General features: G+C 44.8%; 1 protein-coding gene across 2 annotated transcripts; it reads left to right on the plus strand.

Annotated features, from left to right (window-relative positions):
* On the plus strand, positions 1–27,957 carry GCNT4 (glucosaminyl (N-acetyl) transferase 4). Of its 2 annotated transcripts, XM_082457323.1 has the most exons (3): positions 1–446; positions 23,556–24,942; positions 25,985–27,957. In XM_082457323.1, exon 2 carries the CDS (start codon positions 23,557–23,559, stop codon positions 24,919–24,921), a length of 1,365 nt encoding a protein of 454 aa, XP_082313449.1. In that variant the 5' UTR covers positions 1–446; position 23,556; the 3' UTR covers positions 24,922–24,942; positions 25,985–27,957. The 2 variants fall into 2 exon arrangements, with proteins under 2 accessions (XP_082313449.1, XP_082313448.1); XM_082457322.1 differs by having other exon boundaries at positions 23,556–27,957.
* The last annotated feature ends 39 nt before the right edge of the window (positions 27,958–27,996 follow it).

Genomic DNA, 27,996 nt, shown 5'->3' on the forward strand with positions numbered 1-27,996 from the left:
TGGGCAAGTCACTTAGCTCTCCAGACCTCGACTTTCTTGCTGTTTAATGTGGGGAGGGAACCGAACCTGGCTGACGCTCAGGGCAGCGGCAGAGAGCGGAGCGCGCCGCGCGCGCCTGGGAACTTTGTCTCGAGCGCGAAGCCTGGACCCCCGAGTGCAGGGGCGGGAGCTCCCTCTGCGGGAGCGCGGCGGAGGCGCTCCTCCTTCCCCTCCACGTCACGGGGGCCGCTCGGCGCTCTCCCGTCCCCGGCCGAGGGAGAGCAACTCTCTAGCAGGGCGCGCCGCCGAGGTGGCGGCGGAGGACCAGGAGGAGGAGGAGGCGGGAGCCAGTCGCCGCCGCCGCCGCCGCCGCGGGACCAGGAGTCCGCAGCGCAGCTCGCGGCCCGGCCGCAGCGGTTCCTGCACCCGCGGGGACCCCGCGCTCGGGGCTCCCCCCGCTCCCTTTCGTAAGTCCACTTGGCCACGCAGTCCAGCGAGGAACGCGCGGGGCCGGGCTGCGGGGCTCCTGGCCCGTCCTGGGGACGCCCGGACCCCCTCATCGCGACTTTCACTTTCCAGCGGGGGAAGACTTGGGCGCCGCGTCCCTCGCGAGGTGGGGGAGGGGGGGAGGGACGGAGGGAGGGAGGGAGGGAGGCTGCCCGGGGCAGCCGCAGCGGGATAGCGGGCCGAGCCTTGGCCTGGCTGCGCGCCCGCCTTGACTTCGGGGCCCCGTCGGCTGCCGGACGCTGGAAAGTTCTCCGAGGTCCGCGGGCTGCGGGGCGACCAGCGCGTGTCAGCGTGAGGGTGTCCTGGGAGACGGAGCCACGGCGCCCGCATCCCGGGCTCCCGGGGCAGGACCGGCGGGGAGGCCGGGAGCAGCGGGGCGCGTCCGCACCAGGGTTTCCCCGGGGCTCTCCCCGAGCGGTGAGAACGCGGCTCCCGGACGCGCCCTTTCCGGGGTCAGGGGTCCCGCTGTCTCGGTCTCCTGGCCACTTGGAGCCGCCCAGGTGAGGGGCACAGGGGGGCGGGCTCCGCGAGGAACGTGCCGAGCCGGAATCGCGACGCCTGCTTTTCCGCAGCCCTGCACCCGCGGGGCCGGGCCACGCTGCCTGTGGGCGGCGGAGGCGGGTGTGCGGGAGCCGGGCGCGTAGCGCGGGAATGGGCTGCTGGCGTGGCTTCTCCTTTAGGGCCAGGTGGGAGTGGGGTGTCTCTTAATTGTTTGGGGGTCAGAAGCTGCGGAGCAGTCCCCCCGGCCGCGCCTTCCGCTGGGACGAGCTTCTGCGCTTTTTAAGGTCAAGTTTTCGTGCCGCAGAGCTGGCCCGGATCGTCCCCCTGTGAGGTGGCGGCACCTCCTCCATCGAGCTGGGAGCCTCCGAGGATCCGAGCCACGAGGTCTGGGCTCTCGAGTCAGTTTACCATCTTAACTTAGGCTAAAAGTGCTAGTGGGTGGGTATTGTTTTGTAAATTGCAGAACTAAGCTTTCCTGCCTGGGGGAGGTTTTCCTTGTTGTAGCCGGGAACCGTGTATTTCCCTCGCTGGGTAAGGGAGAGGTGGCCTTAGCCCTTAGGCACTTGTCTTTTCCTCTTCTCGTCCTTTAAACTGAAAAGCAGCAAACCAGAAGATTAAGGGAGTTGGGGATGATATTAAATTAAGTGTCCATGTGATTTGGTAGACAGAAGTCACCCCTTCTGATCTTCCAGAAGCATGCCTTTATTATTAAACCACCTATCAGTCTAAGACAATCTAGAACCTAGCTGTCCGTTTTGATAGCTTTTGTTGATGGTGTCTTGAGGAAGTAAAATCTTTAAAAGTAAGTGGGTTGTTGCAGAGAGCAGTTCCTCTGTTGCACTGTCTAAGAATCAATTGTCTGTGAGAAATGACCGATTAAGATGCTATTGAATCATATCTTATATCTTACTTGTATTTGCAGAGGAACAATAGCCATAGAGTCAGGTTGTGTGGCACTGAGTGAAAGGAGAGTTTCGTTGGGGGAGGGGGGTTGGTGAGAAGTGTTCCTTTGAGAAGCAAATTTACTAAATGCTGCAATGTCTGCCCAGAGGGGTATAGGAGTGAATGGCGGTGTTGGGCAATAAGTCAAGTTGGCACTTGATGGCATCACATTAAGTACCCTCGGGATAGGCAGGCAATAAATAGTTATCATCCTGACTTTGAATGAGCTCGGTCATGGGGGCGGGGGCAGGTGGAGACTGTACGTGGCAGTGCCCAGTATCTGCTCCCTTGAGAATGAATGACAGCAGGAGCCACCACTGTTGGGAGTATGACTTGGTGACCTGGGCCTTTTTAGGTTTGAATGCAGGAAGAAAGCAATAAGACAGATTGTGTGATGTGAGGTTGAAAAGTCAATCCGTCAGTCCAAATTTAGTGAGCACTTACTGTGTGCCAGGCCCATACTAGGGTGCAGTGGGAGCACAGAGGTAGCTTACTGGTCTGGGGGGAGGCAGGAAGCCTTCTTGGGGAGATTTAAGGTGGACCCGAAGGATGAGTAGGAGCTGCATAAACTAAGCAGGAGGAGGAGGAGGAGAAGAAAGGGCAAGTATTATCACCCCAGGAAAGAGGGCACCCTAAGACCAGAGGAGGGCAGAGCAGGGAGAGTCCAAGGAAAGGAGAGGTGCAATGTGACCTGAGGGGAGAATGGCGCCAGGCGAGGTCAGCAGGTGCCAGGGCTGGATGATGCCAGGCCTTGGGGCCATTTTGTGGGCTTGATTCTCAAGACAGGTTCACACCTGAAAGTATCCTGATGAGATTTAGATTCAAAACAAAACTCCAGGTGCTGTGTGGAGAATGGACTTGAGGAGCCTCTGAAGTAGACGCGGCTAGTTTGGGGGGTGGTATGAGGGGCCTGGAGGTCTATCTGAGGCAGTGGCAGTGAGGATGACACAGGTGGGTAGATTCAGGATAGACTCTGGAGTGACTTGACTAGTTTACTGTAAGGTATGAGAGTGCAGGGGGACTCCCTCTAAGTTTGGACTTCAGCACTTGGGTAGATGGGTGCTGCCATTTACAAAGGAATGTGGAGGAGGTGCAGATTTGGGGAGGAAAGACACATTTGCTTTTGTTGAGTCTGAGCGGCTTTTGAGGCTCCTGAGTGAAAATACTTAATAAGTGGCTGGAGAAAGCAGACCCTCCAAAGAAGCTGGGGGTCATCTGTATTGGGGTGTTATTTTAAGGCTGGGGTAAATTGGTGGGGGTGACCTGGAAAAGAGCCCCTATCTTTATGGGGAGAGGTGGGAGGAAAACCAGGGCAGCGGTGCTGAGTCTCAACCTAAACCGTAGTGGGAGTGAGCACCTTGCATGGTGCCAGTGTGTGTGTGCTGGGGGGCTGAGGACTAACAGTGGCCACCGCACTTAACTCCCTAGAAGCAACTCCTCCAGTGAGAAGTGGGATGGAGGGACGGTTTTTTGAAGATGAGAGAGCCTCATGCATATTTATATGTGAATGGGATGGAGCAAGTTGGGAGGAGAGGTGGAACATGGAGGATATCTCTGGACCCCCCCTCCCACTCTTGGAGTAGTAGGTAAAAAACAAGTCTGATTGCGCTGCCATTCTGATATCAAACTCATGTAACATAAACCATCACCATCTACTGAAACAATATTTTGAAGCCCATATGACGGTGAAATTTGAAGTTTTACTTTGTAGATCATGCAAATTTAATGATTAGGAGAAACATAGATGGAAATCATGAAACAGAGCTGCAGTGTAGCTAAGAGTGGCCCCTGGAGTGTGACTGCCGAGGGCCCCTGGCTCTGGCCCTGCCACTCCCAAGCTTATGACCTTGTGCAAGTTTCCTGACCTTTCTGCCTTGGTTTCCTGGTCCCTGAAATGGCACCACATCTAAGGGGTACACGTTCTGTGGTACCTTCTTGTGGGCAGTTGTGAGGATTGCCTGTGTGCACGATGTATGCACAAGGTAGGCATGTGTGCATCGTGTATGCACAACGTGTGTGTGCATCATCTATGTACAGTGTGTGCCTGTGTGCATTTTACCTGGCACATAATGAGTGCTCAGTAAGCCTTAGTGCTGGTGGTTTTATTATGATGATGTCATTTCCATCATTTCCAGATGTAGAATCTGAGACTCAGAATTTTGAAAACCTGTCCAAGGCCTTAGAGCCAAATAGTGGCAAAGTTAAGGCCAGGATCCCATTTGCCTGACTCACAGACAGGGTCGCCTTCCACTTAGCATGTCAACAAGTGTCAGGTGCTGGATGCTGCATGAAATTAACTGTAGTAAAAGGATCCAGTCACTGCTTGTCAGAGTGCAAGAAGCAAAACAGATAATATCAATGTCAAGGCTTACAGACTTTTCCCAAGCAATTTAGAGATGTATGTTTTATATTAATTTGCATTGCTTTGCATGTCATTTTATATGCATTTCCATATGCTGGTAATTTTCCTAGTGGGATCTAAAGGCTGAAGCTTCAAGTATATAAGATCAAATTCAATTAATCAGGAATTGAATGCAGCTGCTTCAAAATCTAATGGGCCCCTGGGCACAGTGTGCTCAGGTGGGCTTTGGGGGGAAAGGATTGGGTCGATATTTACTATTTTAGAAGATGTGGGAAACCAGATACCATTTGATAAAAGCAGGTCACATCTTAATATGTAATGAAGCTTGATTTGCTGAACACAATAGAAAAATACAGGAAAAGTGGAAGGAGACCAGAGGGAAACTACCTATTATATAAAATGCCAGGAACGGAAGCAGAAGCAGAAGTCTGCTTTATGAAGCTGAACTAATAAGAAACACTAAGGGTCAGAAAGTAAAGGTGGAACTTCTGCTAAACAATATGAAATTTTAAAAGGAGCATAATCTTAAATACAAATGTGTGGTGTTTTAAAACCAATAAATTCTCCCCAATTTGGACTTACTGGGAAATAAGCCATTGTATCTTAGTAAAATCTTAGAAATATATATATATTACAAAACAAAAAACAATGATTTTGTTACTTAGAACAGTGATCCTCAAAGTGTGGTCCCTGGACCAGCTGCATCAGCGTCACCTGGGAACTTGTTAGAAATGCAAATTCTGCGGCCATCAGACCTGCTGAAACAGAACCTCTGGGGATGGGGCCCAGCCGCCCACCATTTAATATTTGGAGCCAGCTTTCATTCCTGTTGAGTTTTCACTTCTTTTGTCTTAAACTTCCATTTCCCTCCTGTGGTCACTAGCTTCTCACTGTGCTGCTTACCTTCTATGAGACACTATCCTAGTAGAGGGTTGTACCCAGACACAGACCCATCCGGTCCTCTGTCCCGCAGTCTACACTGATGGAAGATGCTCTCTAAGATCCCTTTAGGCTCTCATGTTCTGCAGCTCTGTGGTTCTCACGCTGTCCAGGACCACACTGGTTTGGTTTCTGGTTTGGTTTTTCTGCCTTTTAAAAATCTTTTGGCAGTCTCGTACCAAACGAACCGGGACTCCTCCCGAGCACAGTCAGCCAAAACACTGAACTGTTCTCTCCAGATGCTCCTGTTAAATCACATTTCTCCATCTGGTATGACACAGTTAATTTCTTGGACCTAAGTGTTAGCCTTTGTATTTATCTCTGTTACATTTCGTCTTACTAGATCCAAGTCTGTCCAGATCTATTTGAGTCCCATTTCTGTCCTTTTTCACGTAAACCTTTGAGTCTTCTGCCAATTTGTCTGCTGATGTCCTGGCCTGAGGAATTAATAACAATATGAGCTTCTTTGTTAGAGGCCTTTGTCACAGTTAATGAGGCTTTAAAACTTGGCATCTTTTGCAGACCTTGTGGGGCTAAAATCAGAAGAATAATTGTCATCAGTCCCATCGTTGTTTGCATTTAAATTACTGCTGTTCTGATGTGCCCCTCGCATGGTTTCCCCGTGTGGCGCCGTGTCCTGTAACTCCATCCTCAGTGCCCCTCACGGAACAATCTCTGTAGCATGTCGGCAGGAGCAGTTGGACTGTGACGATTGCTTCTCTCTGTTATGTTTATACCATCAGCTTGGGGTTTTTTTCGTAGATGACACAAAGGTAAGTTTCAACTTATTTATGGTCAGATTAAGGTGAATTCAGAAATTTCCAAATAATAGGAAGCAAAAGCTGTGCCTTGTCATTCTTCTCTGCTTCACAGCCTTCCCCACCCAGGCTCTAGAACTCAAGAATTTTGTGCTCAAGTCCATATTTCGCCAAGAGATTCGGGTTATTTAATGTTTTTTTTAACGTAAAATTGTGCTCATACATGATTCTTAAAGGAGTACACTTAGATAATATAATCACACCAAAAAAAGTTTAAAAAGTCAAAAAGCAAAACAACTCTATAGCAAGAATGCTTTTGAGCCATGGTTGCTAGGGTATGAAAAAGTGCCTGGAATCCTGCACTTTTCCATCATTCATGATCCTTATCCAATCCTACCCAAGCCCTCTCCCTCCTCCCTCACCCTGCTTTGAAAGACCAGGGTTAAACCAAACTGCAAAAAATCCCAATAAAATCCAAGCCTACTTTTCTCCTCCAGGATGCTACCAAACCGCTTTTGATGTGACATTCTCCCTTCCCATGGCAAGCAAAAAAAAAAAAAAAAAAAGAAGTGCCGGGTGATAAGGGCACTTATTTTTGTAATTTATTAAATTTGTAATTTCTAGTAAATCTCCATGAATACCCTGTACTTCTGGGTCTTTGATTGCTTTTCCTTCTCCCCCACCCCCTCTGTTTTTTTAATCTAGTTCAGGGGAGAATAGACGAGGTTGTCCCTTTGAAGGAGGGCTTCCTGGCTATGCTCAGACTCAGACAGTCAGCCTCTCTGCTCTTGGATAGGTTGGACTTGTTTCCAAAGGCTCTGCAGACCTTGGTATTTCTCCTGGTCATCTACCAGACGGCAGCAGAGGGCGAGCATGTGCCCAGGATCAGGAAGAACAAGGCCTAGCATAGCTCCTGTGCTTGCCAAGGTTCCTTTTCTCTTCCTTCTTCTCTGCATCACTGTGGCATGCTGGACTATTTGCACTGTGGTGGCCTTTCCCCATCCGCCCACATTCCACCTGGGGGCAACAAGGGGGGCTGTCTCTGCCAGCCATCATCTTTTCCAGGTTCTCCCTTACTTCAGCCTTTATAGCCACCACCCTGCCCTACTCTCAGGCAGGCGGAGACAGAAAGATGTTGTATCAGATGGGTTGGGAGAGAGAAGCGGAGTGACACACAAGGTAGGCACAAATTAAGTTGCGAAGGCTAGATCGTGGGAAAATACTACTAGGGGGAAATGGAGATTGTGGAGCTGGAGGAACGGATGTGGAACCAGAGGAGAGATGCTAAGGAAGGAGGAACATGAAAGGAACACGACGGCAAGAGAATCCCTGAAGAATAGAAACTTTTCCAAACGCTAGCTAGTGACTTACCGTTTTGGGGAAATTATCTCTAGATGATGAAATTCAAATGTAACAGAATAACTGGGATTTCTCAGATTGTGTTGTCAAGTCTCCTAAGACATCACCGTTTCTTTCCCTCTGTATTCATTCCCCCAGGCAACAGTTTCTAGGTGTATCTCTCCAGAATCTAACATAGTGTCTGCCTGGCATGTGGTAGACACACAGCTAATGTTTCCTGGATGGGCGGCCAACTGAAGGGGGACATAAATAGGATATATAAAAGTAAAGGCATATATAAGATCTGTACACAAAAGAAGTGAAAGCAGGGACATGAACATTTGTCCACCCATGTCCATAGCAGCAGCACTCACAGTAGCCAAGATATAGAAGCAATGTAAGTATCCATCCACAGACAAATGGAAAAACAAAATATGATGATACATACAATGGAGTATTACGCCACCTTAAAAGAAAGGAAATTTTGACATATGCTGTAACATGGATGAAACTTAAAGACATGATGTTAAGTGAAGTAAACCAGCCATGAAATGACAAATATCGCATGATTCCTCTAATGTGAGGTTCCTAGAGGAGTCGAGTTCATAGGAAGATAAAATAGAATGGTGGTTGCCAGGGGCCGTGGAGAGGGGAGTGTTTAGTGTTTAATGGACACAGAGTTTCACTTGGGGAGGATGAACAAGTTCCGCGGATGGATGGTGGTAATGGTTGCACAACAGTATGAATGCACTTAACTCCACTGAACTGTGCACCTAAAAATAGTTAAAATTTTAACCATGGATCCATCCATGTCCATCTACCTCTCCATCCATCCAACCACCCATCTTTCCATCTATCCAACCACTCACCCACCCACGATCTCTCTAACATTTACAGAACGGCTTTTCTAGGATAGGCTAAGGAACAGAGACTTTTTAACACTACTGATTTTGTTTAAATGGTTAAAATGGTAAATTTTATATTATGTGTATTTTACCACCATAAAATAATGGAATATTTTTATGATCATCAACTAATTCCTAAATATGGAACAACAAAAGAAAAGTTATTTTTATAACAAAGAAGTGAACAGGGTAACACTTCGAAAGTATAGATTATAGAGAGAAGACAGCGATGACACTAGACTTCAAAAGATGTTTAAAACCATGCTACTAACAGTGTGTCGCCTGAATCCTCATATAAGGCAGGGGCTTTCAAAGGCTTTTAGTCCTGCCCGCTCCCTGTTGCCCCTATGATTCTCTCTTTAAAAGACAACAGCTTTATTTTGGAAAAATTTCAAACCTATGGAAAAGTTGTAAGAATATTACAGTGAACACCTGTCTGATTCCCTCTTTTTTTTTTTTTTTTTTGCTGTTGATCTAGGGAACATTTCTCTCTATTTCTTTTTTTTTTTTAAAGATTGATTGATTGATTGATTGATTGATTGATTGCTATGTTGGGTCTTTGTTTCTGTGCTAGGGCTTTCTCTAGTTGCGTCAAGCAGGGGCCACTCTTCATCGCGGTGCGCGGGCCTCTCACTATCGTGGCCTCTCTTGTTGCGGAGCACAGGCTCCAGACGCGCAGGCTCAGTAGTTGTGGCTCACAGGCCCAGTTGCTCCGCGGCATGTGGGATCTTCCCAGATCAGGGCTCAAACCCGTGTCCCCTGCATTAGCAGGCAGATTCTCAACCACTGCGCCACCAGGGAAGCCCCTGATTCTCTCTTGACCATGAGAATGTGGAAGGTTTTCATGTGGCCTCTGCACCATCCTGCCCGATGGAGACCCCCTGCTGCTGCCTCTGGAGGTGGTCTCTGGGTGCAGGAGTGGGGCTGGCATGTGGCGGACAAAGCGCAGTCCGTGTTTGCAGAGTAGCCCCTGGTCTATGTTATCCGGTGCTCCTCCCTGGCTGTTGCCTGTTTAAATGCTCTTGACCCCTTACCATCAATGCACCCCAAGTGCCCGTTGGCTCTTCCTGCCAAAATATACCCAGAGCATGAGCTGAGTTAGTCGTCACCGCATCCATGTGAGTGAGTGCCCCTGGCCCTCTTTCACAGATGAGGCAGAGGGCTAACTAGATTAGTAACAGCTTGTTAGTGTAGTCAGAACTTAATTCAGAAATCTTGGCTTTAAATTCCAAACCATTATGCTGTATACAAAGGTAAAGCAGGAGGGTGAGGTGGAGGGAGCTGAGGGTGTGGCAGGAAGGAGAGGAGGGAGGAACTACTCCACAGAGTTCACCCTACGTGGTAGTGATATCTTTCTTTTGATGTACAACAAGTTTGTAACCAAACAAGTTCTCAAGAAGGCAGCCAACCTGCAAGGTGACCTTTGGAGATTATATGGGGCTCCTGGCCAAAACCAAGAGGAGATGTGCCGTAAGCTGAGTGGTGCTTACCTGAGGCCTGGTGAACAGGCTGCTCTGTTCATGCCAATATCAGAGTTAAATTGGTAACTCTTGGAGTTTGCTTTTCTTCAGAGGTTTATCTAAAGCCACCATCTGCCTCTAAATCCAGACAGAGGAGAATTTCAGCGTCATGTGAGACACATTTGCACTTGACTATATACAGGATTACACTATTGTTCAAGTAGACACTTTAACCTGGTTTAAGCTTTATTTTGCGTCTGTGTGTGTGTGTGTGTGTGTGTGGGTGTGTGGGTGTGAGAGAGAGAGAGAGAAGCATTGCCATCTTCATATTGTCATCTTTCAAAGTGCATGTTTGCAAAATTGCTTACACATATAAAGGCTTCTTCTTCTCATGTAATAAGAATGCAGAGTGGGCATTTGCTGCTGATGGTTCAGTGGTTTGAGGATTTTGGGGCTGAGGTTGCTAATATTCTCCTGGTCTGTTCTTTATGGTCCCAAGGTGGCTGCTACAATGCGAGCCATCATGTTGGAGTTCCAGGCAGATAAATGGATGAAAATGGCATACTTTCCACCATGAATCAGGTTCTTTTGAAGAACTTTCCCAGATACCCCACATTGTATTTCGTTGACTGCTCCTCTACGATGGAGGCTGGGGAGAAAGTCTTTTAGAGGGGTATGTTACTGCCAGCAGCAATATAGAGATTCTCTTAGTAAAGAAGATAGGGAGGGTGGATGTTGGGAGGCATTTGCCATCTCTACTAGAGCCATACATACAATCCTTGCCTACTGGATCTGTTTCTGAATTTCATCCCACTGGACTCTATTCTGTGGTCATCCCACTGTGGTCTATTCTAGCCACACTGTTTCAATGATTGTAACATTATAATACATTTGGTGATCTGAAGAGTCTTTCACTTTTGTATTCTATACAGTTGGCATATAAATTTGCTGAGATGTTTAGTTTTTAACTAAATAATCTTTTAAATTTTTTATTATATTAGCCGAAAATAAAACCTACATGTTGAGACCTGTTATCTTAATTAAAACCGTTACTAGCGGGACTTCCCTGGTGGCACAGTGGTTGAGAATACGCCTGCCAATGCAGGGGACACAGGTTCGCGCCCTGGGCCGGGAAGATCCCACATGCCATGGAGCATCTAAGCCCGTGTGCCACAACTACTGAGCCTGCACTCCAGAGCCCGCGAGCCACAACTTCTGAGCCTGTGTGCTGCAACTACTGAAGCCTGCACACCTAGAGCCTGTGCTCCAAAGCCCGCACACTGCAACGAAGAGTAGCCCCCGCTCGCTGCAACTAGAGAAAGCCCGTGAGCAGCAATGAAGACCCAACACAACCAAAAATAAAATAAATAAATAAATTTATTTTAAAAAAAGAAAAAACCGGGGCTTCCCTGGTGGCGCAGTGGTTGAGAATCTGCCTGCCAATGCAGGGGACACGGGTTCTAGCCCTGGTCTGGGAAGATCCCACATGCCGCGGAGCAACTGGGCCCGTGAGCCACAACTACTGAGCCTGAGCGTCTGGAGCCTGTGCTCCGCAACAAGAGGCCGCGATAGTGAGAGGCCCGTGCACCGCGATGAAGAGTGGCCCCCACTCGCTGCAACTGGAGAAAGCCCTCACACAGAAACGAAGACCCAACACAGCCAAAAATAAAAATAATAAATAAATAATAAATAAAAAATTAAAAAAAAAGAAAAAACCATTAATAGAGAACATAACAAAAAAGAAACAGATTCACAGATATAAAGAACAGACTATGGGTTACCAGTGGAGAGAGGGAAGGGGGAGAAGCAAGATATGGGTAGAGGATTAAGAGGTACAAACTACTATGTATAAAATAAATAAGTTAACATGGATATATAGTACAACACAGAGAATATAGCCAATATTTTATAATAACTATAAATGGAGTATATAACCTTTAAAAATTGTGAATCACTATGTTGTACACCTGAAATTTATGTTGGAAATCAACAATGCCTCAATAAAAATACAAATAATAATAAAAACCATTACTAGAATGTCTCCTTGTAGGAGGTGCCAGCTGGTTTTACATGAAACCTCTGCTTTTGAAATTCCTATTTTGGCAGAACCTTTAACTTAAGTTCCTGGGTCTTAACTTTATTGTGTCTCTGTGCACACAAGCTCTTGGGACAATATCTCCATTTTAAACCAAGCAATACAGATCTTGACTCAATGGTAACATCATGACAGGGATGCCAGTCTAGAATTTTTTAGTGGAAGGGCAGAAGCATATTGAAATCTCCGGCTCAGCTCCCCACCGCAGTGGCAGAACACAGAAGGTAAACAAAGGAGCCTTTCTGATGATTTAAAACTGAGTGTATCTAATCCATTCATGGAGAGTGTGGCCTGGCTTTAAGCCATTTTTGCTGTTTGTACCCTTGATTCACCTCTGTGGGTCCCTGTGCTCCCTCTGATGTAGTTACAGCATTGGAAATTCTACTTTAAATGCAGGTGTAGAAATCAGTTACTGTGTCTCTTCAGTTTCTGCATAACCTTTGAGGAATTAATTTCAGCGGTGTAAAATAGAGAGTTAGCCATATAATACCAAAGGAGTGCTTCCAGAAATTTCTGGGGTGGGGTGAGATGGGGTGGAAATCATAGCATGTAGACCTTGGGCAGAGAAAGTTCTTTTTTCTTTCTAGTGCACTAAACATGTGATTGTTTGTTTTTTTAAAGGAGTTAAATGTTTTTCAATGCAGTTTTTCCTCTTTATAGAAAAAGAAGCCAAAATAAAGCCACATTTTTAAGTTAGAACATAAAACATAAACTGTATATTGGGTCTGTATTGGGCTAGCTAAGTGTGGAAGGCAGAGAAGAGAACTGGAGAAAGGAATGTAACCTCTGTTTATAAAGCTTGGGAGATAAAGATTGAATACATCAACGAGCACCTGTTTTGTAACATTTTATATCTACAAAGAAGGAAACATTTGATTTAAGCTGTTGCCATCAGAGCTGAAATTTGATGGCATAGGTATTTTTAAACCAACCTCACCCCCACCACCGTTTTGTTTTTGTTTTTGTTTTTATGGAAAAACAATGTTTTGCAACATAATGAGGGTCATAAATTGTTACAAAATGAAAAACTTTTCATTCAGTAGGATCATTTCTGGTCCTTTCGATTTCCTACTAAAGACTTCTTAGCCATATAGTTTGCCCAGCATGATACACAATGAGCTTTTGAGGTTTGCCCTGTGGACCAGATGCAACAAAGCGCAGAATCGTTGGCTGTCTCCTAATTGGTGTGACTATAAAAAGCTGGCTGAATTTGGCACATTTTTTTCTCTACTGCTGCAAGCCCAGATTTGCGATGACCTTGAGGGACCGCCATGGGGTAAATACATCCTAATGTGGGTTGCTCATTTTCCACGTGACCTTAAATGACCCTATAAATCTCCCCCAAACCGGAGAGGCTCCAGCCAAGTTACTATTTGGAAGAATTATAATCTAAAGAGGTGGTTGATAGACTGATATTCCCGTCCAGGATTTTTATTCAGACCTCTGTTCTGAAATCTTGCAGGTTAGGTAGACCTTCGTTTAAGGAAAGCGGTGACCATAGTCTTTGTACTTGTAAACAGAAGCCTGCTGCCTGTAGAGGAAGCTGTCAGTTGTGACATGGTCCACAGGGACCTCAACCTGAGCCCCTTTGGAAGAGGGGCATCTTGTTTCCCTGAGTGAGACAGTTTTAACTGGACATATGATCTGAGAAACTGAGCCGTTGGAGGCCCTGTTTGAGGGTATGTTTTGTGTACTCGCATTGCTGCAGATTCCTCAGGACCACTTTCTTATGTGGTCCCTGGGGATGGCTTTGCCTGACAGGGATGCTAGAACAAGTCATTGCAGTTTTGTACTTTCTAGAGAATTGCCCCTAAAGATAATGAACTCAGGGGAAAAGTTTACAGCTTCTGCAATGCATAAAGTTACAGAAACAGTTGAGCTGCTTGTAACTGCACAGAACTAGTTCCATTTACTCTTCTTGGATGTCTTTTAAAGGAATTGGCTTTAAAGATCTTTGGCTCTTGATCTTTCAAAAAATATTGAGCAGACTGGGGAAAAAATTCTAAAGTTTAACTAGAGTAACCATCTTCCTACCTTTCAAAATCGAAGATAGGTGTATGTACATCTTCGGGAACAATATACTTCAGACATTAACAAAAAAGAATGTTGTCAGGAAGTGAAAAACAAATAATAATTAGAATGTCAGAATGAAGAGAATAATGAATGTCCTATTTTAGAAATATAATGAACGTACTATTTAGAAAACCAGGGAAAAGTCAATATGTTGGTTTCCCAAGAAATCATTCATCTTGTAAAGGTCCTAGTACCTGACTTCTGCATACCACAGTTTTCCTTCCATAGCTATTTCACATGCATTGTATCATAAGACTTTCATAACAGCATTGTGGGATAGCAAAACCATTATCCCCTTCAACATTTGGGAAATAAAGACTTACCCAACATTAAATGACTTGCCAGGGACACTTGAGGCATTTTTGGTGGTGGAGCCCGCATAGAACTTGGGTCTTCTGATTTTGTTCTTCTGAGCAACCATCCTGTGCCAGGTAGGTATGTACATGGGGCAGGGGGTAGAGCGTAAGTGAGGCCTATCCCAGAGATCGAAATAAACAAGTAAACAGAGTAACTGCTGCTGTGATGAGTGCTGAGAAGAAAACAAAGAGTGTGACAGTGAGGAAAGAGATTCAAGAAGGGTGATCAGAGACGATCAGAGGAAAGGATATTTCTCCTATGACTTGAGGGATATGGAAGGGCCAGTCAGGCCGGGATTCAGGGAAAAATGATCTCAACATGGGAAGAGCAAGTGCAAAGGTCCTGAAGCAGGAAAGAGACTGTGGTGTTCCAGGAACTTGTAGAAAGGCTGGTATTGCTTAGAGCTTAATGAGCAAGAAAAAAGCAGAATAAGATGAAGTTGGAGAGAATTCAGCACAAACTGTGGAAGCAGACCCTCACCCTCTCACCTCAAGCCCCCGGGCTCCAGCACTACTAGGACTGTTGTTGCATTTGAAGCAGAAAGTCGGGGGGATCCAAAATAAGAGAATACGATAACCTACTTTATTTATGATGCTGGGTATTTTAATTTTTTTGTTTTTAAAGAAAAAAGGCACATTTTTTTTTCTCTGCCATATGTGAAGTGTTAGTGTTACTGTCAACCCCCTGAGAAACTAGCCAGTAAACATTGTGCAGAACCTCCACGCAAGGATGTCAAAAAAAAAAAAAGATGAAGTTAGAGAGGAAGGCAGGGGCAGGAACAGGCAGGGCCTCTGTCCGTGGGAAGGATTTCTGATTTTATTGTAAGTGCAGTGAAACCCAAGTGAAGGTGGTTGAAGTGTAAGGAGTGGGGTAGGGACGGGGGAGTGATATGATTGATGGGTTTAAAAGATCGTTTGGGCTACGGTACAGAGAGTGGGTTAGAGCAGCGGTCCCCAACCTTTTTGACACCAGGGACTGGCTTCGTGGAAGACAATTTTTCCGTGGACCAGGGTGGCGGGGTGGGGGAAGGCTCAGGCAGCAATGCGAGTGATGGGGAGCGGCAGATGAAGCTTCACTCGCTGTCCCGCCGCCCACCTCCTGCTGTGCGGCCCGTGGACCGGGGCTTGGGGACCCCTGGGTTAGAGGGAAGCAAGGGAGGCTAGTGAGGCGGTTACTTCATATACAGGCAAGAGTTGATGCTGGCTTGGGTTAGAGTGGAAAGGGATGGGTGGATTCTCCTACATCCCCTACATTTTGGATGCAGAACCAACAGGGTTTTTCTACTGCCAAGAGATTGGAATGGCAACCTCGCATTATGGTTAATAGCATAGGCTCTGAAATCGGGCCACAGTTGAAAATCCTGGCTCCTCCACATACTAGCTACTTGTCCTCTGTGACTCAGTTTCCTAATCTGAAAAATGGAGACAATGATAGTACCTCCCTCACAGGTTTATTGAATGGAATTCATAAGATAATGTAAATGGTACTGGCGCTCAGCATAGACCATTAGAGAGCGACAGGTCTGTGTCCTCCGACTCTGGCAGCATGCAGATTTTTGTTGACTTTGGCCAGAACAGCCTCAGCTGAGGGGGCAGTGGAGCCAAGCTGGACTGAGTACCACCTGAGGGGCCTGGGTAGGGGGAGTAGAGGTCCCCCTCTGTCCACTCCCTTAAGGGGGAGCAGCTGGATATACAAACATGTATGTAATGGGGGAACGTGTTCCTGGCATCCCAAGAGTGAAACAGGGTCTAATGATGGGTAGGTCTCTGCTTCCTCATTTAGAGAAGGAGGAACTTGGACTCAATCACCATTGAAATTCTTGTCAGCTTTAGCATTTTCCTTCTAAGCTTCTTCAGGTATTATGGGATAATTAATTCAGCTTTGGTGGGGAAGGCCCAGAAAAGTCAATTCTATTATTTCAGTTGGTTTTTTCCTATAGAAAATTATGTTGACCTCAGAAATCGTTTACTTTCTAACAGTTCACAGACCCAGTTTAGAAGAGGACTCATTCACAGTATATTGTGAAATGAAAGAAACAGCTAAGACGGTGCCTAAGGAGTGAGCCTTCTTGTTAAAAAGCGAGCCGGGGGTGGGGGAGATACATTGGGAGACTGGGATTGACATATACACACTACTGTATAAAATAGATAACTAATAAGAACCTACTGTATAGCACAGGGAACTCTACTCAATACTCAATACTCTATGGGAATAGAATCTAAAAAAGAGTGGATATATGTATATGTATAACTGATTCACTTTGCCATACACCTGAAACTAACACAATATTGTAAATCAGCTATATTCCAATAAAAATTAATTTAAAGAAACCTAAAAAAACTTTTTTTAATTTAAAAAAATTTTTGTTTTTACCAAAAAAAAAAAAAAGGAAGGCAAAACAGGCATGTTTATTTAAAACAGTCTGGATGGACATACTGCCACAGAATGCTATGGCCAGGTGGCAGATTACTGGTGAGCTTTGTTTTCTTTTTTAGACTATTTTGACTTCCTGATTGAAGAAAATAAAGAAGAAAGTTTACTTTTACAAACAGAGAATGGAAAACCTTTTTTTTTTCCTTTTTGAGACTATAACCTCTTATTATTTGAGGACGTTTGTCCTCAATTTATATTGTATGGTATTACTGACCCAGTGACACCATTCTTACTGTTTAGCTGCACACAGTCTGATAATTATTTGCCTTTTGCAATCTTCCCTCTAGAACGATGAAGATGTAAGGTCATCAGAGCAAGAAACTTGCCTTTCTGCTCCTTTGCCGACTTCAGGTGCTATGGGGGCCTTGAGGAAGTGCATCGCAGCTGAGTCATCCTCCCACTAATGGTCTTCCTCCAAAACTTTCCTTGGGTTTGGTGATGAACATGTCACCGAGGGGAGAATCAATGGCTTTATTGAAATCAGAGAGGTGCAGTAGGAGGACCTTGGCTTATTCAACTAGATCAGGATTTTTTTTTTTTTTTGAGTGAGCTCATCTTTATTAATTTATTTATTTTTTATTTTTTGGCTGTGTTGGGTCCTCGTTTCTGTGCGAGGGCTTTCTCTAGTTGCGGCGAGCGGGGGCCACTCTTCATCGCGGTGCGCGGGCCTCTCACTATCGCGGCCTCTCCTGTTGCGGAGCACAGGCTCCAGACACGCAGGCTCAGTAATTGTGGCTCACGGGCCTAGTTGCTCCGCGGCATGTGGGATCTTCCCAGACCAGGGCTCGAACCCGTGTCCCCTGCATTGGCAGGCGGATTCTCAGCCACTGCACCACCAGGGAAGCCCTCATCTTTATATTAGTGTTCTTAAGTGATTCCTCTTTGTAAGACTTTAGAAAGAAACAAAATTCTGACATTTCCAAATCAATAAACTCTTCAAAGCCTATTTTTTACACTGACATATAATGATACAAACTTTAAGAATTTACAGGTGGCCCATAGAGGAAATATTCACCACGTAGAGAGAGATTGCACCCAGGTAGTTTCTAAAACAATTAGTAATTCTCAGAGAGCCCAATCTGTGTCACTGGTCAGAACAAGAACAAGTGAATCAGTGAATAGTCAGTGACAGGATACAAGTGTAACTGATGGCAGAATTTCTTAGGGAGAGCTCGCTTTCTTTTCCTTTAGTGGATTCCACTGGCTGGGAGATTGACTGATCTCTTCACTGGCATGTGGATTGGCGCCAGCCTCCGACTGCAGGAACAGAACGTGTTCATCAGCCAGCATTCCTCCAGGCTGACTCTCCGTCTAAATAAGCCCTTAAACTGGGTGGAAGTTCTGAGGACTTCAAACGTGGTTTGATGTTCACTTCTGTTCCAACTTTAGGACAGCTAGATAAGACACAGTAATGAGAAATTTTAATCAAGGACTAAAACTGTTGTGGAAAATAAGGAGTATTTTTTAATTTATATTCCAAGAGACAGCATTGCCTAGAGGGTTCACCCCTGGAGAAAGACTCTCTGGGTTCAAGTTCCAACTAAAGCACTTTCTAGTTCTGTATAACCTTGGGCAATTTCTTTATCTCCACGTCCCTCAGTTTCCTGTCTTGTAAAAGAGGGAGAGAGGTAGTACCTACCTCATTGGTCTGTGGAGGGAACTGAGTTATTACATACGGAGTACCTAGAACAATGCCCCGAGTAACAACTCTTTATTGAGTGATTCTACATTAAGAATTATGATATTACTAAATTAATAACGAGCATTACGTGGACGCATTCAAGCCCTGGTTCTAAAATATTGAAGTCACACCTGCATTTACCAGGCAGTCAAGATCTGGACTGTGCCAAAGCACTTTGCATGCATTACCTCACTTAACGCCAAAAGCCCTTTCAGGTAGTTACTATTATTAACGTCTTTTTACTGATGGGGACACAGAGATGTGGAGAGGTTGAGGGGCTCGTCCAGGGTCCAGCGCGGGGGCCTCCCGCAAGCTGAAGCCCGGCCGTGCCGCCAGGACCACATGTGGCTGCCGCTTCTCCAGCTCAGCCCAGAGCAAGATCTTACTAGTTCCCAGCCGCTTCATCCTTCCTTCTGCCCTTTCCGCCTCCTCCTTTGGTCAGAAAAGTGAAGGTCATGTCCTTCACATTGCCTAAAATTGTTTAGTGGATTCTTTTCTTAAAAACAAACAAAACAAAACAAACACCAGCACGTCCTGTGTAATACACTGGAAAAACCCCAAGATTTGGAGTCAGGCAAGCTGGGTGCCGGGAAAGAAAAGACCTGTAATGTGCCCTGAGGACCTCTGCGGGCAACTCCTTTCACCCAGGCTCCAGAGCCCTCACAGCCCCAGCGGGGGCACTTCTAATCCCCAATTTGAGACAAGAAAACCAGGCTTAGTTTGATCGATCTTAAAGCCACTGCTTCTCCAGGGATCCATGTCCGGGTCTGGGGCATCCTGAAGCCCTTGCACTACTTTCTCTTCTCCTCCCGGTGCCCCCCCCCCCCCACACACACACACATACACGCCCGTGTGAGCTCCTGGGAAGATGTGCAGGTGTGCCGGGAGGGAGCAGGACGGGCGTGCGGGCGGGGGGGCCCCGCCTTCTTGGTGCCTAAGCTAAACCACATGCACAACCCTTCCTCCAGTTCATTGGTGATTTACCATTCACCCTCTTGCCCTGGGTTAGGAGTCACGTACTTCAGTGACAGCCCTGGGTTTTAAATTGCTGACGAATTACTGACGAAGGAGAGTTCGTTGAAAAGCTGCTAATGGCTGTGGCCATTCAGCCCTGAACGCAATTATAGCCACTTAGCTGGGGTGTACCTTGGTGCGCCTGCTGTTTCCTTTAAGACTGTAAACAATGCCTGGGAGGGTAGAGGAAAAGAAGATGGTTTGGGGAAAATGCTTCATTCCACATCCCTGTTGGGGTTTTATTGAACTATCCAAATAGACCTCATTTGATGTAGCGATCAACCCTTGCTGCCATTCTCGATTCTGCGTCATCACTAGGCACTCGCGCCCACGTGGTGATAACTCCCTAAGCAGGTCAGCTTCCTCATCTGCTTGGGTGGGTGGGAGGGAAATACCCCTTCTGCCAGGGGTGGGGAATTATTCGCAATGTAAGACTACCTCGTGGCAGCAAAACACCTGCCTGCTCTCTGCCCGTGAGCTTTTAAGGAGGAAAGAGTGGGTGGGGTGTTTGTAGAAAGTGACATTGCTGCCCTGGTTTCCTAGGAAAGACGTGGCGGCGTAATTGCCAGCCTTAGCCCAGCCAGCTCCAGTCAGACCTGGGTCACGCCTCTGGAAATCATTCCCATCCCTCCACCCCTGGCCCCTGGTAGAACAGTACCCCAAGTAACAACTCTTTTTTTTTTTTTAAGATTTTTTTCGATGTGGACCTTCTTTAAAGTCTTTATTGAATTTGTTACAATATTGCTTCTATTTTATGTTTTGGCTTTTTGGCCGTGAGGCATGTGGGATCTTAGCTCCCCGACCAGGGATCCTAGGGATTGAACCCGCACCCCCTGCATTGGAAGGCGAAGTCTTAACCACTGGACCACCAGGGAAGTTCCAACAACTCTTTATTGAGTGACTCTGCATTAATAATAATGATATTATTAAATTAACAAAGAGCATTACATGAAAGCATGCCGGCATTCATTCTACAACATTGTATGTATGTCAGCATCGTCTGTGCTGGGAGGGGCGGTGGGTATCATGCAGAGGCTGTGTCCTGAGAAAAGCTAAGGTTGAGAACTGTGACCTCTGACCTCCTGCACCCGCGCTTCCCTGCCCTTCCTGAGAAGGCTTGGCGCACACACTTCCCGACTCCAGCCGGTGTCTCCACAGTCTGAGTTGAGCCAGGAGGCCATGGCTGCCTGCCCAGAGAGGGAGGGTCGCAGGGCACCCGGGAAGGAGAGGTGGCACGCACGCTGTGAGGAGTCCTGGGGGAGCTAGCTCTGGGCCCCGTGTCTGAGCTTCGCCAGCCAGGGACAAGAATTAATTCTAAAGGAAGAAGAGGAGGGAACCGGGACAGCCCAGAGGCCTTGCTTTCTGACTTTCTTCCCACGCCAGACATCTTTAAGCGGGAGAGCTCGTCTGCCTCCGGGACAGCCTTTAACATCAGGGGAAACAAGCAGCCCTGCCTATTCTGCCCTGTCCTAAGTCCAAGTAAAGCCCCTTCACCTACTCACCACGCCAGAATTGCCTTTGACTGAAAGCATTCCTTTCCCCAAGTTAGAAGGAACAAGGGGTGGAGGTGCAAGCCTTTTGGTGAGAATGAGCTTTTATCAAATCCTGAAAGGGGCTTTTGACCTTTTCCCAGTCTGGGGAGAAGTCATCAGGTTATCCTCAGGCACTGAAGCCTTTGCCCTTTTATGTAAGTGTGATGCTGGTCAGCAAAGATGTTGTCTGGACCTGGTAATGGAGAAGGAGAAGAAGGGATGAATTTGAGGCATATTTGTGAGATGATTCTGTGGGTGTACAGGAAATGGAAGAGTCGGGTGGCTCTCGAGTTTCAAGCTTGGGTCACTGAGTGGATAAACTGAGACAGAAAACACAGGAGAGGTGAAGGTGCCCTGTTCAGTTATGGACTCATTGATGTTGAGTGCCCGTGGGCTATCTAGTGGAGATGTCTATCAAGTAATTGGATGTTCACGTCAGAAGCTTGGGCAAGACGTAGGTGCTGAAGATAAAGGTGTTGGCAATGTATATACATGGAAGGTATACATGGAACTCCCGAAAGCAAGGAAGAGTGTTTGTGAGAAGAGCAGTAAGCTAAGCATAGGACCCCGGAGAAACCCACAGAGGAGAGACTGAGGTGTGGTGGGGAGGACCAGATTCTACAGAACAGTTCGGCGTTGATAAATAAGGTATCGTTCTTTAAAGGAGGGTAATTCAAGTGAGGGTGAATGAGAGTATGGCATTCCTAGGAGAGCTTTTTCAATCAATCTGTATAAAAGAAAACTACAAAAGTAAATCAGGTTCAAATGTCTTGCTAACTCTTCTAAGGAAATTGGGTACAATGATTATGTCCTCGTTTAAGATTTATTGCGATGTGTAAGGAAATTGTATGTGGGCTCCTCAGACCTCCCCAGTTCTCAGTAATTGAACCTCCTGGAAGCAGGCCTAGGAGCTTGGTCAGCCCTCCTGTCCTCGAGCCTCTGGGTAATACCCCCTGGATTTCCCCATTTCCAGCTGCTCCCCAAATAAGCACACGTAATGCCCTTCTGTTGGGTAGCCCATTTTTATCTGATAAAGTAATATAATCATTTTCAACATTCTAATAGTCCGAAAGGCTCTTCAGTGATAAGTAAATCCCCCTACTCCCCAGGCCCCAGATCCTTAGTCCTTCTGGAAGTATTGGCCTGTGGGCCAGATCCAGCCAGCCGCCTGTTTTTGTAAATAAAGGTTTATTGGAGCCCAGCCACACCCAGTCATTTACACACAGTCTACGGCTGCTTTCCCACTACACTGGGCAGAGGTGAGTAGTTGTGACAGAGAAAGAAAAAGTTTGGCAACGTGTGCTCTTTGTGTCTAGGCTTCTGGGTGTATATAGTCTTTTTTGGACACATATGTGAGCTCACTCTACACTGTTCCTTATTTCTGTTTCACAGTCTACAGTGGGGACTGTTCCACAGGGATATGTGCAGATTCTTCTCAGGCTTTTTCCCACAGTGTGGGTGTAATTAATCAATGCCCAGTAGGGCATTTTAGTGCTTTTCAGTCTTTAGCCTTAACTTCAGGGAAGCTTCTCATTACACACCTTCTTTGCACACACATGAGCTCTTCTGGATGGGTTCGTAAAACTGACAGATTCTGCCAAACTGGCCCCTGGCCCCTGCCTTCTCTCAATGAGTCAGGTTCTTCTCATTTTAAGGGCTAAATTTCTAATCCCTGTGAGGAAATGGGGCCTAACAAAATAAATAAGTGAAATGTGCAAGTTTACCAAATTTGTATAATCTATATAAAATTGTAGTGTCTAATATTTACTATAGCTCCTTTGGGGGTCTGCCCACTGCTCTTATTTCTGAAGGTGGGTGTCTTAGTCCGCGCAGGCAGCTATGATAAAATACCACAGACTGGGAGGCTTATCAACAACAGAAATGTATTTCTCACAGTTCTAGTGGCTGGGAAATCCAAGATCAAGGCTCCAGCAGATTACGTGCCTGATGAAAGCTTGCTTCCTGGTTCATAGACAACAAGCTTCCCACTGTGTCCTCACATGGTGGAAGGGGCAAGGGAGCTCCCTGGGGTCTCTTTTATAAGGGCACCAATCCTATTTATGCGGACTCCACCCTCATGACCTAAAAACTTCCCCAAAAGCCCCACCTCCTAATACAATCACATTGGCAATTAGGTTTCGACTTAAAATATGGAGGTGGGGGGGGATGCAAACATTCAGTTTATAGCAGTGATTCACTGGGCTTTCCCCATTTGACATCAGATCTAGATCTAATCAGGATCTGAAGGTAGAATCAAGATGGATATTCCCTTTAGCCTCAGGTGGGTCATTTGCATTTCTAATGACCTCTTGACAGCATCCAATTCTCTAGGCCTCTGCCCAAACCAGAGCAATCCCTCCGCAAATATGCTAAGCACAAATACAGACAATTAAGATACTTAGTACCTATATTTTAGGAGTTAACATTATTTTTCATTCTATTTGGTAACCAACATCCCTCAAAATTAGGTATAGTTAACACAGACTACGACAAAATACAACCATTGTACATATTTCCATTTCCTTGTTTCTGGATTCTTTTAAGGACAAGAATCTTGTTTTAATCATCTTTGGGCCCAGCATTCTACCTGGTGTGTGGTAGGCACCCAGTGGATGTTGGTTGAACTGAACTAATTTTCTCTTCATATTTCAACTGAATTATTCCTTTGTTCTCTTACAGAATGAAGACATTCAAATGTTGTTTTAAACACCACCTAAAGCAGAAAGTTTTCATCCTGTTTCTAACCCTATGGCTGTTCTCCTTGTTGAAGCTTCTAAATGTGAAACGCCTCCTCTTCCCTGAAAGAGGCATTTACTTGGTTGAGTACTCCCTAAATACCTCGCCTTTTGTAAAGAACAGATATACCCATGTTAAGAATGAAATCGCGTATGAGATTAACTGTTCAGGTGTCTATGAACAGGAGCCTTTGGAAATTGGCAAGAGTCTGGAAATAAGAAGAAGAACCATCATTGACTTGGATGATGATGATGTTGTGGCAATGACCAGTGATTGTGACATTTATCAGGCCCTACGAAGCTACCATGAAAAGCTTGTTTCAAGGGAGGAGAAAAGCTTCCCAATAGCCTATTCTTTGGTTGTTCACAAAGATGCAATTATGGTTGAAAGGCTAATCCATGCTATATACAACCAGCACAATATTTACTGCATCCATTATGACCGTAAATCATCTGATACCTTCAAAGTTGCCATGAACAATTTAGCTAAGTGCTTCTCCAATATTTTCATTGCTTCCAAATTAGAGATTGTACAATATGCACACATTTCCAGACTCCAGGCTGATTTAAATTGCTTGTCAGACCTTCTCAAGTCTTCAGTTCAGTGGAAATATGTTATCAACCTGTGTGGGCAGGATTTTCCTTTGAAATCAAACTTTGAATTAGTGTCAGAGTTGAAGAAACTCAATGGATCAAATATGTTAGAGACAGTGAAACCCCCTAACACTAAGATGGAAAGATTCACTTATCACCATGAACTCAGACAGGTGCCTTATGAATATGTGAAACTACCAGTGAGGACAAACATCTCCAAGGAAGCCCCCCCTCATAACATCGAGATATTTGTTGGCAGTGCTTATTTTGTTTTAAGTCGAGCATTTGTTAAATATGTTCTCAACAACTCCCTCGTTAAAGACTTTTTTGCCTGGTCTAAAGATACATACTCGCCTGATGAGCACTTTTGGGCTACCTTAATTCGGGTACCAGGAATCCCCGGGGGGATTTCTAGGACAGCCCAGGATGTGTCTGACCTACAGAGTAAGACCCGCCTGGTCAAATGGAATTATCTAGAAGGCCTTTTCTATCCCAGTTGTACTGGCTCTCACCTCCGAAGTGTGTGTATCTATGGAGCAGCAGAACTAAGGTGGCTTATGAAAGATGGACATTGGTTTGCTAATAAATTTGATTCTAAGGTGGACCCTGTCTTGATTAAGTGCTTGGCGGAAAAGCTTGAAGAACAGCAGAGAGAGTGGATCACTTTATCTTCAGAAAAGTTATTTATGGCTAAAACAGCCACAACCACGTTATGATAAAGTCATGATGGAAATAAGGTTAATATGGAATTGCATGCTATACCATGGCCAGTACCATTTGCGTTTAACCTTCTCATAGTCTGAAAGGTGTCTACAATTCCACACACAAGGGAAAGTGACCTGGCCTTTAGTGACAGTTAGTCTGTGGTTGGTTGGGTGTTTTTATGTATGTTTTTGCTTGTAATCTCACTGAGCTAAATGGGAGATTTTCAACAGTCAGTAATCTGATATCTATTGAGTTCCTGCTATATGCCAGGCACTTTTTTAGAAACATGTAGGAATTGCATCCAAGTTGTGATGAGTTACACAGTGCCCTCAAGGAGCTGTGGCTTACCCAATCACACAGCAACCTTAATATCATAAGTTGTCCACATAACAGCCAGGGTCCCACTGAAGAAGTTGCGGAGTGTGCGGTAATTATATAACCATAATAACCACCAGTTTCAGAGCAGTGGTGACGTACAGTGACCAACATTCCACTTGCCTCTTAATTCAGCTCCCTAGACTTTTCTTAACCATTAGAATATTAGAAGGAGAGACTCTACTACCTCAGAAGAACTAAAAGAATTGTCCAATTTCCTGCTTGCCAAAAGCATAACTTACCTTATGGTACCTCGCTTATTCAATTCAGGGTTGGGTGACTCTGTTGGGGAGGCATTTCTAGTGTATGAATGTTAGGGAGGTGGTGAAGTTAAGTCGGAAGATTGGGACAGGTGGTGCCTGAGGAGGAACAAAGGGATTTGTGTGACTTTTCCATCATGTTACGCAATGGTGTCATGAATGACCTCCTTTGTAATTCAGCTGTTTCCTTAATACATTTACTGATTAAAGTTAAAAACTGATTAACAGTTCAAAGTGTCACTCTCCAGAACATTGAACCTAAGTCTTTCTGTTCATAGATTATCATTATATGTAAGTTTTTTCACAATGGAATAGTATAATTTTGTTTTGTGGAACTGACAAGCTAAGAATCACTAAATTTTCTTGAAAAGGTTGTGTGAAATATGACAGCTTACTAAATTAACTATTAGTCATTAAAAAAATGTTCTTACTTCTCCAGCAACTGTCAAGTGGAGTCCAAACGTAAACTTATAAAAGCTCTAAGTTCATTGCAGTCTTCTCAGCTTCAATCCAAGAGAGAAAAAGCTAATTTTCCTAAGGACATAGCAAGAATATTCACTAGTGATATTTTATGAAACCTACACCTTAGAAAACTACCAAAATCAGTCAAAATATACATATATTTTCATGTAACTATTGTGCTGGAGGTGAAATGGAACAGGAGTGCGGTCCTCAGAACAGGCTATACTATTTTTATGTCTCCTGGGAAATAATGGAACTCATGTAAGAAATCCTCCATGATCTTATGTTTCAGTGTCAGCCTCAATAACTACATAAAGATGTAGTAATCAAGACCAGTATGAGACTGTTGGGAAGACTGAAGTATTTAAATGTTTTTAAATGTCTGTGTTCTACATGTGAAATGCCTTCTGCTTGTTTTAAAGTTTATGATACGATCTGCCAAGTGACACCATTTCTGTCTCCGTTTCTTTTTCTCCTGAACTTGTTTGTTTTCCCTTTTTTTCCCCTACCCCTTTCAAATTACCAATTTGTCCATGTGTGTGACCGTGACAATCTAATCACTATGATCTCCAGGAGCCTCAGTTTTCTTGGCCTATGAAGTGAACAGTTGGATGTGTCCTTGGCTTCCTCACACACTTCTGTGTGAGAGTCAATTGAAATAGTATATAAAGTGGTTTGAAAATGAGGACAAACTATTGAAATATCAGCGAGCAGTCTTACTATGAGGCAAACATAGGTCTAACCCCATTGTGACACTTAACCATTTACCTTTTCTAAAAAACCTTCGAAATACCAAAAGAAGCCACAATTGCAGGGGCAAATTTTGTAACAGAATCCAGGTACTAATAAACCCCTGTCACCACATCTGGGGCTCCTTTTAAAAGAATAGGATTAGCAAATTGGTCCAGTGGCTTAGATCAGCATAGGGGTAGAAATACTTTTCCTACTATCCAGGCTTAAATACACAAAGCCCTGTTGAAATCTTGTTTTCTATACCTTTGGTCGTCAGAATAAATGAAAATGATGAAAAATAAATATCGACCTCCTGGTCTGGTGTCTTGCCTCCTGGTGAGAAATGATTCTATCCCTTGTTTATTGGGAAATTTTCCAGTGGTTAATCACTTTAATGCCATATTCAAATGAAACATGGCACCAAGAAGAGGTGGCAGTGCCTTCTCCACATAGACATATTTCTCAGGATTCAATTCCTGACATTCCAGGGAGCTTGTCAGATCATTCTTTCTTGCCTTGGAAATCCTGCAGATTCCCTGCATGCCTTCAAACCTCCTTCAAACCTGATTCTTCCCTAAAACATTTTGGTATGATTCTCTCTAGTCTGGAGAATGTTCTGCAATCTGTGTTTTATAATTATTCTTTGCATAGTATTTATTGAATCTAGATTATTATTTGGCAATGAGACCAGGACCTTGGAGTTTGTAAACTATATTAGATAATATTAATAGTGAAAGAGCTACCCAAATACATCTACATTATGTGAATAATCTACTGTAATAATATTTAAAGACCAGTGTTGCTGCTATTTTTAATGTTTTCGTTATTTTAAGTGAAATATATGTAATATTTTAAACTTGGGGAATTAAATTTGAAGATTTTTCTTGCCTTCCAGAATGTGAATATTATACATAAATATATATATATTGACATATTGCAGAGAAAACAAAATGACAATCTTTTTTGAGAATGTAAAGTGAATGTACTCCCTGTATGTTATAACTTGTTGTTGATGATGGAATGAGTTTTGATTTTTGTTAACATTTTTATCAACTGGTCTCTAAATCTCCTTATTTTTTTTTTTTTTGTTTGTTTGTTTGAAAGACATATTTCTCATTGTATGAGTTTTAAATAGATTGGTGTTGCATTTCTCTATTATGCTGCTACTAGATGTTTATTCTCCAGTACTGTCAAATAAAATGTGCTCCCAAAACCAAGGCCCTGGAATCTTTGATGTTTCCTTTTTCAGGTTGTGCT

Source organism: Balaenoptera physalus (assembly GCF_965194825.1).
Source record: "Balaenoptera physalus genome assembly, chromosome: 3".
Taxonomy (NCBI): Eukaryota; Metazoa; Chordata; class Mammalia; order Artiodactyla; family Balaenopteridae; genus Balaenoptera; species Balaenoptera physalus.

Excerpts from the sequence above, each read along its gene's own strand:
- GCNT4 (XM_082457322.1), top strand. The coding sequence starts at position 23,557 with ATGAAGACATTCAAATGTTGTTTTAAACACCACCTAAAGCAGAAAGTT.